The sequence below is a fragment of the Hesperophylax consimilis genome, chromosome 10 (genome assembly GCF_061612785.1).
Source record: "Hesperophylax consimilis isolate HC1 chromosome 10, BYU_Hcon_1.0, whole genome shotgun sequence".
In the NCBI taxonomy this organism is placed as follows: Eukaryota; Metazoa; Arthropoda; class Insecta; order Trichoptera; family Limnephilidae; genus Hesperophylax; species Hesperophylax consimilis.
In genome coordinates, this window is record NC_142845.1 from 20,523,370 (window position 1) to 20,542,183 (window position 18,814).

The 18,814-nt window shown below is 31.6% G+C and overlaps 1 protein-coding gene across 1 annotated transcript in view; it reads right to left on the reverse strand.

Moving 5' to 3' along the window:
* Camta (Calmodulin-binding transcription activator) overlaps window positions 1–18,814 on the reverse strand; it is a 547,021-nt gene that overhangs the window by 167,360 nt on the left and 360,847 nt on the right. The window contains exons 12-15 of the mRNA XM_089636714.1: window positions 13,761–14,110; window positions 13,009–13,308; window positions 9,627–9,745; window positions 7,271–7,375 (exon numbers count right to left, since the gene is read on the reverse strand). Coding sequence (XP_089492840.1) covers window positions 7,271–7,375; window positions 9,627–9,745; window positions 13,009–13,308; window positions 13,761–14,110 — 874 coding nt within the window. The remainder of the gene's footprint in view (window positions 1–7,270; window positions 7,376–9,626; window positions 9,746–13,008; window positions 13,309–13,760; window positions 14,111–18,814) is intronic.

Sequence of the window (18,814 nt, forward strand, 5' to 3'; positions counted from 1 at the left end):
GACATCTAAACTTGCAGCTAAACACCAAACATTGATAGCAACACCAATTATAATTATGGAATATACGACATGGAATATTTTACAGGTTAGATTGATAAACTTTAAGTGGGACAGTTCAGTGGGGGCTGGAAACTAAACGCTAAATAAATAGTCATAGCAATAATTGAGGAGGGAGAGAGTTGTTATAACATGAATTATTATTGTCAGTTACAAAATACAGTGCCCCTGCAGACAAGCTACTTTATATCGCTGTCGAAAAGCTGCAATTATTATTATTCTGAGCAGTGGTATCACATCGGTTATAGGATGGAAGTGAAAGCAAATCCTTTTTCCATCAAGCAAAGTTTAAGCATATACAGCTCTTGACTACGTTTCCACCAATCAAAGGCCGGTTAGTGTCACAGTGCTTGTCCTTCCTTGTCCCATTTTCACATAGATTGTGTATTATCTTTTCAGTAAATTCATTCATCTGTGGTTATTTATAGGGCTATTTATTTTGCTAGAGTGAAGCATTAGGTTAGGTTATATGTATATGAATTGAAGTGTTAAGGTTATATTGGATAGTAGATACTTATTTCATGTTTCAAAATTGTAGCTCACCGGCAGCGATAAAATGAAACTTGTATACAGGGGAAAATAATGTTAATTTTTAAGGTAAGGATTTGTATACAATGTGCAAATTTATTATCAACAGCTGATTCAGCCAAATTGAAATTATCAACAGAATGTACAGCTGAATTCAAATAATTGCTGCTGTTGTCTTGTGTAGTCAATCTGATGAAACAATATAATGCCTCTAAGTTGAAGAAAAGTATTTTTCAATTCCAATAATTATTTTTAATTCATTCCAGTTATTATATAAGAATTACAAAATTTCATATAACCTTAATAGAATCATTTTTAAAATGTAGCAACAAATCTGTACTTTGCCAATATGTAATCTGCATTTCAGTTTGTGAATTATCAAAGTAGGTATGCATTCTTTTGACGTCATGTTATGCTGTCCAACATTTTTTATATAGTATGTTTTAGTGGGTTTTATAATATTATAATAGTGTTGTACTTTGGATGTATTATTATATAAAATACTAGTTTTATAGGAGTTTGTGTAAGTAAATGTATTTATATTTTATAAAATATATAGCTAGTTTGTTGTTTACATCGTCGCTGTTCTACTTCAACCTCATATCTATAAAAACGTGTTTTGTCAGGAGAAGAAAAAACTATCTTTTAAACTAAATTTTTATTTTATTTAATTAATGCTTAACTTAATTTACCTCCTTACGGATAATCATGTTTTAAATTTTACACAACTGATAAACAACTGCTTACCCCACATTATCAGTTCATCGCCCTAGTGCTTATTTGTCCAAACGACCAATTAGCAAATATTACAGGAGAGGAAGTATTCTGTATTTATTTCAATGAAACATTGTGATAAGTCAGATATGATTTGAGATTTTCACGGCCAAAAATATTAAAGTAATTTATTTTTGAGGTAGCGCAACACGGCATAATAACCCAAAAATAAATCATCGTATGCCTGATTACGTGTCCTCGATCAACAGTCCATCCCACTATGGAAACACGGGTGCACATTCCGGGTATTGGCGCAAAACTGGTCTGTGAGACCGGCGTCACCAAATACATAACTGATATAAGATAATGTTAGCGAATGTATATAGACCGTATAGAGACTGATTGTATTTTATTTTTTGTGTATAACATGTAAGCACTACCCAAGGCTGATTTGGGTAGAATTTGTTAAGATCGTTTTTGTTTTTAAATTTTTACTAAGGCGTGTGAAAAAAACATTGTCTTTTTAATTAGTGTCTCAGAAAAAATTAATTATTAATAAATCTGCTGGGATTTCTGGAATGTCTCTATTTTGTGATAAAACAAATGTGTACTTTTCTAAGTAAATTTCTTACATTTACAGAATAATATAGGAAAAAAATCAACTTGAAAATCACGGTCCCAGAGACGGGCGTCACCAACTATGTAAATCAATTTCGCATCACCATTGGCGGGTTAATACACTATGTATTTAAGAATTTATGTGGAAAATAATTTTTAATAAGGAAAATAGACTGTTATCTCCTGATAAAAAACGTTTTTATAGATATGAGGTTAGTAAAGTGATGATACAATGTGTAAAATAAATAAGTTAGAGTAATCTGGGAAATTTGCTGGTTGAAGGTTTTTGGTGTTTAAAAACAAATAACATATTGTATAAATACAGATTATGGAATATGTACAAAGGGTGAATATGAATGGTTTATTTTGTGGCAGTTTTACTCTGAATGTTAAATGAAATAGTAGCGCAAGTAAACTACCACATTAATTTATAACGGCCAGGAAGACGTAAATACTCTTCACAGCCATTCAAATAAGTATATATTATTATACCTCAAAACATTGAAATAAAGCAAGCATTTTAATGTTATATTTATTAATTTATCGCTTACATCAAACTTACCTTGGCGGTTAATTATTAATTTATCGCTTACTTCAAACTTACCTTGGCGGTTAATTATAAAGCTCTTCAAATAAGCTCAAGCAGAAATCATTCATGAAAATAACGCAATAAAAAATCAAAGCAGCTAGTAAGCATCTACGATAAAGCATTTTTTTACGTCATGCTGAAATATTTGACGCCTCTCTCTCCCAAAACACAAAACTTTATACAAATCATCGATTTCTTGGTAAAATTGTTGAATTTGAACAGTTTATCAAATTTCAAAGTTTATTGTTCAGAGAAGTTCTATACCAGTTGCTTCACAAAACTGAAATAATAACAGAACTTGGAAAGAACCTTCACAGAACGTGAAAAACAACTTTAAAATTTGATAAATTTTTCAAATTCTGTGAAACAACCCATCCCTAATATGCATTTTTTTTTTTAAATAATTCATGATTTTAACTTAATTTCAACAAGAAACACTATTTATGTCGGAGGATGTGGAAAAACGTGCACAAAATTTATCCAAGATTATTTTAGTTCTCAGTTTGGGTTATTATAATAATTTATGCGTATTTCCTAACCTTCAAAATAATCTTACAACAGATGTCCAATGTTTAAAATAAGAAAAAACATGGTGGTCGCACATGAAATTTTGAATAGTTGATTGAGAAAAATGAAACTTTATTGAATCCTATACCATCTCCCCCAACATAAATAGTTGTTTCTTGAAGTAATTAAGTTGAAACCAAGTTAATTTTTACAAAAATTGCATATTAAGCGTGAGGCGGAATTCCGAAACTCAATTTCTGAGTACTGACAACACTTGGTTGAAACAATAATTATTTCTTTACTGATCTGTTACAAAACTAACTTATTTATTGAATAGTCTTCATGCAATTCGCTGTCACAATGTTCATAATTATTGTTCAGTTATCTTCATAGAATTATGTAACTTTAATAAAAATGTTAAACCAAAACAATAATAATGTTTTGTGATATTTAAGTTGTCTTCATTGAACTTCTTGTAATAAAAATAACTGTAATACATAATAGTTTGTGTCTTGAAGTCATCATAATAACACATTAAATTCATTGTTAATTTGTCTATAAGGGAGACAACATAATATAACAAGAATGTTTGGAAATTTTGTAAAGTAACATAATACGACAGTGAAATCAACAGCCTAGTCAATGATTTCATTTGCAAGATTGTTATTACTTATTACATAATATATATTATTAAAAAAATAGGAACAATTACAAAATTCTTTAATGTTTTCCAGCTAAAATCCAATGAACTTTAATCTAGCAGTAATTAAATTGAATATTTTTCTAAAATAATTACCGAAAACTTTGTCAGTTGAACTATGCATAAGAATTGAAATTGTTTCAAACAAGAGCTGTGAGGTAAGCAGATCACATAAAACCTTATATTAAGTCACATCCCTGTAAAAAATTTAAACTATCACTAATGACAGAGATTGGCTTCAAGTATTTGAATGATTGGGTAGAAACATACATTTAAGAAAATGTTAACAAATAATTAGTAACCAAATAATAAAAATGGAATGAAACAAAAATGAACTGAGAAACAACTAAAGCGACATCGAACCATCACCTATATAGAAGCTAACACCGATCATAAGGGACACAAAAACACTCACTAAGAAGACTGAATTAAATATGTTGTAAGGAATATGCATTGAACAAGTATTAATTGAAGACTGTCCTATATGTGATCAGACACTGTGTCCTCATTTAAATATTTAGTCGCTTCTGCTGTTATTTCGCAGACCTTTGACCTCATGATAGATGGTATGAAATCCGAAATGCCAGCAAAAGAAACAGAGTAAGGTACACAGAAGATCGGTATAACCGAGCTTAGAACGGGGTTGCGAAAATATTATCGAAGGTTATAAATATATGTTTGCAATAAAATTGTTTTTTTTTTTCTATTCTATTTGGAGAAAAAAACCCTTCTTCGTATGCAAGTATCTAATATTCGATAATTGAGTCGTATAGAATCAAAGGAAAAACTATCCAAAAAATTGACAAAATAAACTAAATTTAAACTTATTTACAACATAATGTGTGAAAAATGTTAAATTTGTTTTCTATATCGTATCTCTGTGGTATTTAAAATGATTTGAAAATCGTGTTTTGTATTAAAGTTTCAACCTTTCACGAAGTTAGAATCAAATACAGAACTGTTAGATTTCGATTGATTCTGGATAGTTCTGCATTTGATTTAAAACGACTCGATTCAAGTACCTTGGGGACTACCACCATACACCTTCAGTGGATGTTTGTACGCAGGACTACGTTGCAGACATTTTGTAAACTCGTCGGCGACGTTAGTCTCCCGCGACTAGCCGGGCAACTACGTGGCGACTCTGTTCTTTTGATTTAGCGTACGGACTGTATGCAACAAGTTATTTGCGTCATGAGTATGTACACAACATGAGTATCGGATACTTGCGTATCCCCGAGGAAGAAGGGCCTTGGTCTGTTTTATTGGTTTGATTGTTTTCTATCAACTATATTCACTCCACTGGATGAAGGTCTCTCCAGGAAACTTCCATCTTTTTTAAGCCGATCTGTGGAAGTGAGAATTAACAAAGACAAAAATATTTTCAATCACAAAATTTAACATGGAAAAAATCGATTGAGAATTTTTTTCGGCTTCATTGGGAATCGAACCCTAGTCTACCAACCAAAACTGTAGCTTTAGCTCTTAACCATAATGGCCATATTTTGAGATAATCGCTTTCCACTTTGTATTAAAAAAAATCCTAGTTACTACACTAGTAAAGCTCATAGTTATTAATATTACTTGAAACATGTGCACATGAAAGTACCCCCACATGTTCGATCGACACCGGTTCCGTTTCCAAAAACAGATTTATTTTCTATCAGAATTTTTTCAAAGACAAACTCACGCTTGCATAAATTCGTTTGTAAAGTGTTAACCCTTCAGCTAAGATTGAAAATGTTTGCCTTTGCTTAGAGTTCACTCAGTTTTGATTTGCAAATTTTAATAAGAAACTAAATAGGGACAAAAAATATAAATCACAAATACTCATTCAAACATATTCCTTACTTGTTAATTCAGTGAGAAGAAGTTAATAACAATTAATTAGTTATACACTGAAGGAAAATACACACATTTAGATATTGTTAATGCATAGGTGATGTTAAAACTCTTTTGGAACCATCTCGCTTAAGATTATTTCACTCACTCAATTAATTCTTAAAAATTTATATTAATATTAAGTAATAAAATTTTGAAACAGAATCTAATTGGAATGATGTTGTGTATATTTCATCTTAAGAGATATAATTCCAAAACAATACTTCAAACAATCACAACATTCACGGAACTAGTCAAATATAAATAAAGTTAATATTCAACATAACAGACGTTAGTAAATAATTCCATTAAAATTCAAAAATATTTTTGATAGATTTAACCAAAAGTCAAGTTTTTCATTCCAATAATCTTAATTATTTGCTCATCATTAAAAATAAAATCTAGTTAATTTTGTGTTTTCTAATTAACATTATTTTTTACTTCTGTCAATTTAAAACAGTTAGGTATAAAGTAAATCCTCAAGTCTGCATATTTTCATACATACGATTCTCCCATTCTCTACCGGTTTAGGCAAATTTCTTGCATCTAGGATGAAATCAGATCAGCTAGGTCTTTAATTACTGTACGGTTTAGGTTGAAAGAGAACTCCTTGTCACAATAGGGATGAGGAAAATTGCCTTGGTTACATCCTCAGAAATGTGAAATACTGTCTTCTTCAACTTCTTACAAAAAGAAAGAATTAGAGAAAATGTAGGATCTTAATACATATAGCATTTGTGCAACGTGAAGATCAGAATAGATACCTCGTCTAAAAACCACAAATCTTTTGAAACAGCTATCGCCAACTTCTGCTAGGAGATGGCACCACAACAAAAACAAATATTTTGGTCCATTCTAATTGAAATACAGTGTTTGTACAAGGATTTGTGGACATTTTTTGCACAAATCATCTTGGAAAACTGAGGAAATAATAATTATTTGGCTGTTACCAAGAAATTCATTTTAGACGAGAGTTTACGTTCCAGGGTGACGAAATGAGATTTTTGAAAATGGTGGTGTGAGTCACAAAATAATTTCGAATGAGAGGCTCGACAAATTAGCATCAAACCCCTGCTACTCTTCACAGTAAAGTAGAAAATAAGGTGACATGATCATTTAATAAGAATGCTAAAAGATCAACTTGGGCATGTGAATGCAATACCAAAGAGAAGACGTCCAGTGGGCCACACCAAGCAGTGTTTGTAAAATCAACTCCAAAGGCTGGGCTAGGAGACGCTGGGATTGCAATGGACGGAGGCCACTGACATAACCCAGAATAAGGACTCCCGGGGACATTCTATTAAAAAGACGAGTCTACGACCCGAATAGGACTAAAGGAAGAAATTTTATGAACATTTAAACCAGTTAGTATAAAAAGGACCTATCTAATCATAACACTGCCCATATACTGAATTCTCCATTTTATTAGTAGATAACATGAGAAAAGCAGTAAACACATTGTTATAAAATTAATAAAATTGTAAAATCAATGAATACACACTTTGCTAATCCCTAAAACATGCATATTATTAACACCAAACTAGTGCAGAAGTATTTGTCTCTTGACCGACACGGATTGCCAAGAGATCTGTTAGAGTCCGTGAATGTTGCGAATGCTTGTTTGCTTGTTTGTTTGTTTGTTTATTTGTTGCAGACTTGTGCCCCGTTAAACTGACCTACGGCACCCGTCGGCTGTTTGTCAATTTGTTGGGCCTCTTCGTCCGACATGGCCTCCACGTCGATCAGTGGACTGTCCGACCTCGGGCCCCCGGCCACCTCGCCTAGATTGCCATCAATCAACCAAGGTCAAAAACCCAACGCAACAAACATAATAATAATCTAAATTATAAGAAAACAAGATCAACAACTCAAAACAAAACAATAATAAGTGAAAGAATTACTATCGTTATGAGGTCACAGCTCATATTTATTAAAAAAGAAGAGCTTGAAGATCCATAGAAATTACATGGAAAAGAATCACATGTATACAGGTAGTATCAAGAAGTACCCGATAGACTTTAACTAGCAATTCCTAAGCTTATTTGGAGTTAAAAAAGAAGATGGTCATACACGGTCGAAACAGTAACTACCTTGGAAGAAATATAAACATTTTGTGTGAGTACGATGTATTGGCCTGACGTCACAGCACTGCCACTAACTGAATGTTGTTAGCTTAGAAGGTATTGTCGGTAAATAATGTGTAAATTAGTTTACTATATTTAGTTTAATTAATTTTACTGTGTGTTATTTAATATAAATGCTGTGGAAACATTATTTATTAAATATTAGATAGTTCCCGTGAGCACTTTGGCTATGGGCCCTTTGTTCTATAACCCATTTTAACTCATTCCCTTGAGTTTGTTTCCAGTTTCGTGAGGGTCCATATTTTTGTGCGTATGGATCCCCTGGAGGATCTTGTAGCGGTAAGGGTTTTCCCATTGGAAGACCACTTTTGTTTGGGTTCCCTGAAGCTCACACCTCAGTTTTTTTATGACTTTTGCAGGTCGTGTTTCCTCTCCCAGAGCGATGGGTTTGCCAGACTCCCTACGCTTACGCAGAAACATTAGTCTGGGGACATTATTTATACTCATTATCAACTATTTTTGTAATAGAAGCAAGTTTCTTAAATGTCTTGATTTTTGGTCTCTGGTGACCAAAATGATGTAAACATTTTACACTCCAAATAAGCTCAGGAATCAGTGGTTAAAGTCTGTTGTATACATCCTGATACAACTTTTAGTTATAGATCATAATGATCAGAACTTAAAAACAGTCAAGGACATACTAGAGGAGCTACGTAGGTTTTATAGATCTCCAAGATCGCAGCTCCAAAAAAAGTTACTGTTATTGAAAGCAAAAGTGTTATATTCAAAATAAATTAACGGTAATTACAAATTAACGAGTTACATAAAATCTCAACTTTTATGATCCAATTACGACTGAAAATATATTAACCATAATAATTTTAAATTAAAGAGTTACAGATCTTTTCTGGAGCCTGCTTCTATGTATGTATTTGGTATTTAATGCTAGTGTTGCTTTGCAAGCGTTGACATTTTCTAATATTTGCATACACAGCAGTTAAACTTTTACTTTTATCAAATTTATGACAACTTTTATTATTTGAACCTTAGTGAATGAAATATGTGACTAAATTGGTTTGAATAATAAATCATTTCAAGAAATATTATTATTTTTTGAAAAATCATGTAATATTAACATTTCAAAATATGAAAGTTATCAAATATTAAAATATTGTAAATTTTTTTTAATTACAGAACTTACTACGGTGTGTCGAATTGATTTCTGTTAAGCATCAAAAACCTATAAAATTATTGTTAATGCGTATAAAACATTATTAAATCCATAAATAAAGCTACTAATGCATAAGTAACGTGAATTGCATGTAATGCACAATTAGTTTCCCGTTTTTACAGAAAATACAAAATAATAAAATGTTTATTTACTTTTGCGCAATTCGTGAAGCTGATGCTTTCATCTCTATTGAAAATTTTGCTTCTGATAAATATAATTATCTTTGTCTTTACAAAGAACATTTTTGCCAATCCTTCATTTTAAACAAGTTTATAAAATTCAACTCTTTGCCTTCATAATCTTCACATGCCAATTGATAAAAAAACAAAATAAAAGTGAACAAAAACATAAGAAAAATGGGCACATTTGGATTCACTTGAAATCTTCACGTCCCCGTAAAAAAATCTACGCAAAAATAATGCAAATCATTGTAAAGCATTAGTACTGTTAAAAAATTTAGCCAAAAATGTTTATGGTAGTATTTTTTTAAAAATAAACTGATGAGCAGCGACCAAAAATTGGGCCGGTTAAAAAATAAATGCCTAAACTATAAAAATATTTATGAAAAACTTTTTATGCAATCAATTTTGACTTCTCACATGATGCAAAAATATAATCTCCAGCTATTTTACACACTTTGATGATAAAATAAAAATATTTAAAAACAAATCGTATTTGAAAACAAGTAGCTTCGGTACGTGTCATTAGAGAACTTACACAGGGCGTAATCCATGCGGCGGGATATCATCTGGCGAGTGCCGCTGTCGATCACGCTGGGGTAAGGTATATCTCCAGCATTAAATGATGACAGTGGTAAAGACATGCTCCTGTCAAACCTGAATAAATACATACAAACACATAATCAATATGGAATTAAAAAACTCGTATTACCAGAAATATATATTTTGAATACACAGTAACAAATAATTTTAATCCAACTTCGTAATGGTTTAAAATTAAACGTAAAATGGTAGAATTTTCTTTCTTGGGTATTTTTTAGCAAACAACCCAATAACTATTATTATTGTACATGATTTTCCTCTGAATTCTTAAAGTTTGGTAAATTAAAAGAGAGTTTAATTCATTTTAAATATGCGCATAAAAGGGTGCATCAATGTATTAGAATTGCTTTCAATATATCAATAACTTTTACAAAGTAGGTAGTTATGTTTAGAAAAAGTGATTTTATAAAAAAGAAAATATTCTTGTGCAACGCTTAGAAAATGCAGAAATATTTAAATTTATCAGAGAACATCGTCTCAAATACCACTATAGTTTTTTTAAATTTTTGCTACATCTACATCCCTTGCCCCACCAAGCCTTCACCCGAGTTATTCTCAAGTTAGTCCCCGCTGAGCCGGTGCACAAAGCGAGCTATATCTGGGAGCGTCTATCGTAAGTTCTGCCATCCTTGAAAGTGGCATCTGCAATTTTTCTCAAAATGAGTTATACCCATTTTGTGTACCGCTATTATAATATCTAATGTAAAAAAAATTTAAAGGTGGTGTATTTTTTATGGTTTTCGAGAAATAACAATCTAAGAAATGCGGTATCTCCACATTTTACATTAACTGAAAAATAAATACATAATGGCATCTCCACAAAATAATGTTAAAAGTGACATGTCTCTTGTAGTTGCCACTTTATAGATATGAACAAAAAACATACCGCTTTCCAAATATGTATTAACGAATTTACCGCCTTTTTTGGTATAAACGTTCAATCATGTTTCAAGCTTGTTCCAGTTGCAGCTTATCATCATGTTAATTGTTCTTTCTTGTTTATTATGAAACAGTAACGCACGGGAGTTGGGTGTGTAGGATTCAGTTAACCCCTTAGGATACAACCAACTTCAATAGCAGTTCGGTGAAATGACGACTACCTTCAGGTGCACTGCAATGTGCAGATATAGCTTAGCTTTTAGAAGTTTTTAACGCATTTCAATATTGTCCATGAACATTCCTAATAAAACGTTGACATTGTAGATGACTGTCAATTATTTCAAATATAATTTTAAATATTATATTTGTCTTTTAGATATTTACAAAATATTAGCCGTCTTCTAAGGGTTAAATTGATTTCTACAATACAAATAACTAATGAATAGTTTTTATTTAATATTTACACTGTGAAAAAATATTTTAAAGATAAATTTATCAAAAAAAAAAAAACTCTTTCCACGTGAATTACTCTTAAAAATAACCCACATCACCCATTTTCTGTAAAAAGTATATTACTTATCTACTCTATTTACATTTATATCACATCTACCAAACATATTGTAATTATTTTTTACTTTCTCACTGTAATGCCACTCACTAATACCTATCAAACTATTAATTACTTATAAATAACTACAAAAATGTACTTGCTCACCTCTTCCAAACACAAGCTCACGCTTTTATGGAAGAGTAGTATTCAAATCTCTCAATATGTAAAAACTCATTGTAAATACGATTTTATATTTAATTACCTCATGTATTCAATAAAAAATAAAAATAATTTTATTTTATAAGTTAGAAAAAAAAGTGTAATACTCTGACATACCTATATTGTTATCTTTCTATAATATTAATAATGATTACCTCTTGAAAAAATGTGTTTTATTTCTTTAAGTATAAATTCTTAAAGTATTTATTATATCCTCATTAAGTCAAATAACCTTTTTAATTATGTGTATTAAGAATTTATAATCTTTTTCTTCTAACATTCATTTGTTTTTATACACCTACCTATACTATATAGATATCACCTGTGAAATTTATATGTTTGTTCGGTATTTTTTTTTTTTTTAAAAGATCCATCTGTTGGTCGTAAAAGCGACACGCACTATTTTTTCTCTATCTGCACTGACAGACTGAGCCACAGCAATGCGTGGCGGGGTATAGCTAGTAAGTTTATAAAAAAAATTGTATATGTATATGTATTTTACAAGGTGGCAGAAAGCATTTCATATTTTCTTTATTTTGCTTTTTTCTAAAATTTCCATTTTTTGAGAAGCCACTCTCTTCTTATGGACGGCAGAGTTATTGTACTACTTACGAGATGCAATTTTTTTGGATCAGTGTTCCCAATAACTATGGTTTTTTTTTGACATACCAATGTTCTATCTAATGGACTTATTTTTTGTTGTGGTCTTGATTCACATAACATTAAAAAAATATTGCAGATATTGATTAAAAGCAAATTTTTCTGCGGTGAAAGAAACCAACTTTATATGCAAGTAACCAAAAATTTTTTTTGATTAATAATGATGGTTTTTTTTATACGTTTTTCAAAATGCAGGTCTCCAGGACCGATGTTTGCTCCAACGTAGTATAAAATCATGCTCCATGTTAAGGCGATGCCATACGTAGTAATGCAAAATCATGTGTTTTTGGTTTGAAAATTTGGTCGCCTAGAAATGTTTCAGATGCTTTAATTAAATACTGCGAGTAGAATACATCTTGGCCTATGAAATGATCGAGTATTTTTTAGATAAGTCTTTTTATAAGCCCAGAAAAATATAGTGTAAACGCCTATGAAAACTGCTTTAAAGTTCAAAATCTCCTACTTACGAACCCATTTTCGGTTATGATTTTATTGTTCAGTGTGGCAAATTAAGTTATTTATAAAATGATCGATAAATTATTAAATATTTATGCCTGAACATCCACAAAATAAAATAAAAGGCACTTTTTGGCCATGTTTTTTTCTTGCATAAATCAAAACAGGCGGATGGTGTTAAGCGGGAATTTAAACCTTATAGCCATCTACGTAAGGGTTATTATTGATAGCGGCTCAATTTAAAATATTACACGACGTAGTGTATCGCCTTAAATAAAATAACCCTTACGTAGATGGCGATAAGGTTTAAATTCCCGCTTATTTTTAAATTGGTGTTATAACGAGCTGACTTGTACCCGGCGTTGCTCGACTTTTCCCTACTTTCAAAAATATAATATGCATGTATCGTATACATAAACCTTTCGGAAGAAATTCTCTAAAATAATATTGAAAACCCTATCAAATTCCGTTGGACAGTTTAGAAAAATTAAACACATCAACAGACACACACGGATAACGACTTTATTTTAGTATAGTAATAGACAGTATGTACCTTGAAAGTTTGGGGTTTTCCTTTCCCCTCCCAGCTCTCGGCCTCAGTGAAGGCAAACTATCAGTAGACTGAACGGATGTCATGTTAATCCCGCTATCCACCGACGACCTTTTGATCAACTTCTGCGAAAGGGCCGAGTCGTTCCTATAACTCTTGCTAGAGCTGGGGCTGCCCGCAGTCTCCATGGGAATGCTCATGTCCTTTTCGCCGCCGGGGGATTTGCCAATTCCGGAGGATTCGTTCTTGTCAGGGGAGGGCGGAATGTTGACTTGGAGGACCTTGAACTTCTGCGTTTCACTTCTGAAAACAATTTTTCCATTTCTTTAATACAAGTGAAATGTTAAAAGTACCATAATATGGGGCGAGTTTGATCATTTCGAATATCTGCATAATTCGCGCTGTCACTCACTGAAATTACTTGCTTTTTTTAATGACATTGTTTTCGGGCAACATAGAAATAATGGCGCTTCGAATGAAATAAGTGCCAATTTAGTTGGTTTCTAGTTACACGTATTCAAACATATTGTTGTCAGTTGAATTGTGAAGCTGTTTACAGAGAAAAATGTTTATATATTTTGTAAGTCAACATTTATAATAGTGTAGTACGTATCATTCATTTTGTAAAGTATATTAATGTCTATTGATATATAGTATAAATACTTGTGATTGCTTTACGCAAAGTTTTTTAAGTCTGCAACTTTAGCGCGAGTAAGGCCGAAAATTTGATTTGGAAGGAAAAAAAATGAGCTTACCTCGTTACTGCCCCTGGTCTCAAAAACACCCCATCATGAATCCTGTTGGACGACACGGAAGACAGCGAAGAAATAGAAGTTGCTGGTGAAACTCCGTTGGAAAAATTGGAGGCGCCACTATCCGTCCTCACCGAGTTGATCTGCCCGGAGAAGGTGGGTGCGCTGCCGCACTCCGTGATCTCGCGCTTGGTCTCCAGGCGTCGGATCTCCAGCACGAGATCGGAGTGGTTCTGGATGGAGGCGCAGTCCAGGGCTGTCTGAGCAGCGCGGTTGCGCACATTAAGCGCCGTGTGGTTCCAGCGATAGAGCACGAGGGCTGTTTCGCTGTGCCCACGGATACAGGCCCACATCTGGAAATATTTACATTCAAATGTAATGTGAGTCAAATATAATATGATTCTAAATTAACGTCATTTGATATTTTTTATTCAAATTTAAAGTAGTTCAAAATGAATGTGATTCAAAATGAATGAAATTTTAAATAAAAAATAATTAATGTGATTCAAATTTTATTGAATGTGATTCAATCTTCCACACATAATAAAATAACTAAGGTAAGGAAATATTGGGCCCACGTGCGCAAAGTATACATTACTACATTCCTAGGCTAACGTGCACAATTGTCATATGCACGTAGTGCAAATTCGAATGGTAGTAGCGCAATATTCAATTGATTTTATGTAATTAATCACTTTGTGATATCCTACTAAATACACAACCTTAAAAGTCAAATCAACTCGTTGCAAGGTCTTCCACTAACACCATCATGCTTTTGCACGTCCTTCGCCGACCTGGACAGCGTAGATAGTGAAAAAATCAAATGTGTAAATTGCAAACTGACAAATGAAAAACTTTCATTAAATTTGAATGATAATCACCATGCATGGAGCAAAGAGTGTCCTATTTACAAAAGAAACATAGAATCGGAGAAGAGAAAAATTGATTTTTTAGGATAAAAAAAAAGACAAACGTATACTATTTAAATATTTCAAGTCTTTTGGCCCACGTAAATGAAATTGAAGTTTTATTACAAGAAATGAAACCAGAAATTTTAATGTTAAGTGAAACATGTATAACCAGTGATATTTACGATTCTGAAGTATCATTTATTGGGTATTCAACTGTAAGATGCAATTCATTTGCAATCTAACCTAACCTTTATTGAAACGTTGCTTGAAATGGCTTTAGCCGTGTTTGGTGACCAGATCTGAATAGCCAGGTACTTCCCCACCTTCCTCTTCCCCATCTCCCTCCCCTCCCCAATACCCTCAGCCTCACATCATACCCCAATTGGGGATGCCATAGTCTCACTGGCTCCAGACGGGAGCAGTTGGGACTCTTGTGCGGTAATACTGTAAAAAAAAAAAAAAAAAAAAACCTAACCTAACCTAACCTAACCATTATATTTACCAAGCCATAAAAAACTACAATAATCTCCCTTCCGAATTGCGCTGTATTACGAACCAACAAGAACAAATCAATAAAATCAAACTTTTTTTCAAAAAAAACTTATATTAAAAAAATATATGGATATATTATATTTATATTTTACACATAACATTGAATCACTGAAGTAAGAATCGTGGCTCCCTTATCAGGCACAAGAGCTCCTCTTTTCTGATAAGGTATACATGACCAATTATGTACCGAAATATTATATTTTGCAAAAAAATGTATGTATTAATGTAACTATGATTTATATTAAAATAATAAAAAAAATTAAAAAAAATTTAGTCGGCATACGGGAGGAGTTCTAATGATTATTAAAAATGGTATATCTTTTAAAATAATATCAAATGAAGTGTTTGATGAAAAAAATACATGGATACTGGCAGTACAAATAAGAAAAAACTTTATTAAAGGAACATACGCTGTATTATACCACTCACCAAACCAAAGCCATTCAAAATTCTTAGATTTTTTCGAAAGTTGGTGTAGTAAAAACATGAAAAATCAAGATATGTTTTATGTAACCGGTGACTTTAACATTGACATGAAAGTCAAGAATACCTACAGTAATAGACTTCAGAGTTTAGTGAATTATCTAGGAATGAAACAACTTGTGACCAAACCAACTAGAATCTCAAATACATCAGCAAGCATTATTGATTTAGTCATAACAAATCATTTTTACTTGAATGTTAATGTTATGGATACTCCAAAAATATCTGACCACGAAAATATATTAACAATATTTGAAACGACCACAAGTCCGAAGCCACAGGGAATACGAAATATAACGTATAGAAAAAAAAAATAACTATAATAAGGATACATTGTGTACAGCATTACAAAACAAAAAATGGATCTGCGATACCCAAGGAAATTTAGACGGAAAAGCCGATGAACTAGTAGAACATCTGAAAACAGTAGTAAATGAGCTAATGCCTTTAACTAATATTATATTAAAAGATACAAATAAATGGTATACGAAATCCTTACATATTCTACAAAAACAAAGGGATACAGCCTATAAAGCCTGTAAAATACAATTCACTGAAGAAAGGTGGGAAACTTATAAGAAACTTAGAAACATGTACAGTACAGAAATAAAACATACCAAAAATTCGTATATCAGGCAAAAAATAATTACCTCTCAAAGTGACTCAAGAAAAATGTGGACTACACTTAAAGAAATTATAAGCGGCAAACAGAGGGAAAACATTAAGGAAGTTCGGTTTCCAGATGGAGTTGAAGATGATACACTTAAAATAGCCCAAAAATTTAACACAAATTTTGTACTTAGTGTCGAAAACATAAATAAGAGTATTCCATTAGTCGCAGATACCTCTTCTCAATCATCGGAAAAAAGAGAGAATAAAAATATTTTCAGGTTTAATAAAATTGACAATGAGTATTTAATGAAAATCATTAAAACAATGAAACCAAAATCATCGCCGGATGGAATTACTATAAGCATAATCAAAGATGCACTGCCAGCTATAGGAGACAGATTAGTTGCACTAATAAATGAATCTCTGACTAAGGGAATTTTTCCGCAGTCATGGAAAACCTCCATAATAACACCAGTGCCCAAAATAATAAATGCTAAAAATTTCGAAGACTTCAGACCAATAAATGGATTGCCTAAATATGAACAATTACTAGAATGCATTGTGAAAGAACAGATGAGTAAATTTACAGAAAAAAATAACATCCTAGTAAAAGAACAATCTGGGTTTAGAAATAAATATTCCTGTGAAACAGCAATAAATTATGTGATAAATGAATGGAAAACAGCTATGGATCAGAAGAAAATCACAATAGCAGTGTTCTTGGATTTTAGACGTGCTTTTGAAACGATAGACAGAGAAAGACTAATAATGAAATTGAAGGACATAGGAATCCGTGCTAATGAATTGCAGTGGTTTATTGATTACTTAAAAAATAGAAAACAAAAAACCAAAATTGGAGATACTATCTCTGAAGAACAAGAAATCAACATTGGAGTTCCTCAAGGATCTGTTTTGGGACCGCTCCTATTTATTTTATATATTAATGATATAGTGAAGTGCTTAAAGTACTGTTCCATCAAACTTTTTGCAGATGACACACTTTTATATATTATAGCAAATAATATTGAAGATGCGTTGTCAAAAATACAAAATGAACTTAATGAATTATCTAAGTGGTTAAACATAAATAAATTGAAATTAAATGTAACTAAAAGTAAATTTATGGTATTAGGGAAAAAACTAAACGTACATACTGTCCTAAATATAGACAATCAAAATATGGAAGAAGTAAAAGAAATTAAATACCTGGGAATCATAATAGATAACAAGTTAAAATTTAACACTAACTTTGAAATTTTAAATAAAAAAATGGCGAAAAAGGTTAATTTCTTAAGTAGGATAAAAGGAAAATTGGACATTAAAACAAGGATATTGGTCTACAATACCACTGTAGCATCCCATCTAAATTATTGTACAAGTGTAATATTTCTAAGTAACAAAACCCAAATTAAGAGAATGGAAGTAATCCAGAACAGAGGCATGAGGTCAATACTGTGTTGTAGCAGGTACACCAGAATAAAAACCATGCAACGTCAACTCAATATTTTAAGTGTGTGGCAACGATTAGTTTATAATACCTTAGTGTTTATTTATAAGCTAAAAAATAAAATGTTACCTGACTATATGTCAAAGAATGTTAGAATTAATAGTGCAGTTCATTTATATCCTACGAGAAACTGCAACGATTTTAGGCTTCCTAAAACACACTTATCAGAAACACAAAACAATATTTATTATAAAGGTTTTAAAATGTTCAATGAACTCCCGGTAATTGTTAAGGAAGCTAAAAGTCTTGCAGTTTTTCGTGGATTATGTCTCAATGTTGTTAAATCTAAATTTTAGTATGTAAGAAGTAAATAATATTGTAGTAGTCATAGAAAATAATATATTAGGTATAAGATGTAAACTCTTATAACTAAATAAAATATACATTAAAAAAAAAAAAAAAAAAAGATCGGTGTTGGGTGGGAAGAGTAGAATTACGTTGTGTATGACAAGTATGTTTCTGAAGCATCTATTTTCATAGAAAATGTATGGATTGTAATACGTCCAGATATCTTAATGCGTTGCGTACATTGCAAATGTGAGCTCAGTCCCAGTGTATCCTTAACTTTATTCATATATCGTGGGTATACTGCCAAAATTTGGTTACTTACAAAAACATGTTTTAGAGTAAACTCAATTTTAAAGTTTGATCTTCATTATAAAGTCAGGGTTTCGGAAATAATGTTAATGTTTTTTTTTTTTAATTCATTAGAGTGATTTCCTTAAGCAAACATGCTTATTTTTGTTAATGATTTTACTATATTTTTCTTGTCTATTAATTATAAAAAAATTAAATTACAAAGTTTTATAAAAAAGCAGTAGCTAAAAACCTACTATACAACATAAGAGGAGGCTCAAACTTATTCTAGATATAGATTATAATATACTAGCTGACGTGTACCCGGCGTTGCTAGACTTTTCTCTACTTTCAATAAATATAATATCCATGTATTATGCATATAAACCTTCCGAAAGAAATTCTCTAAATGATTG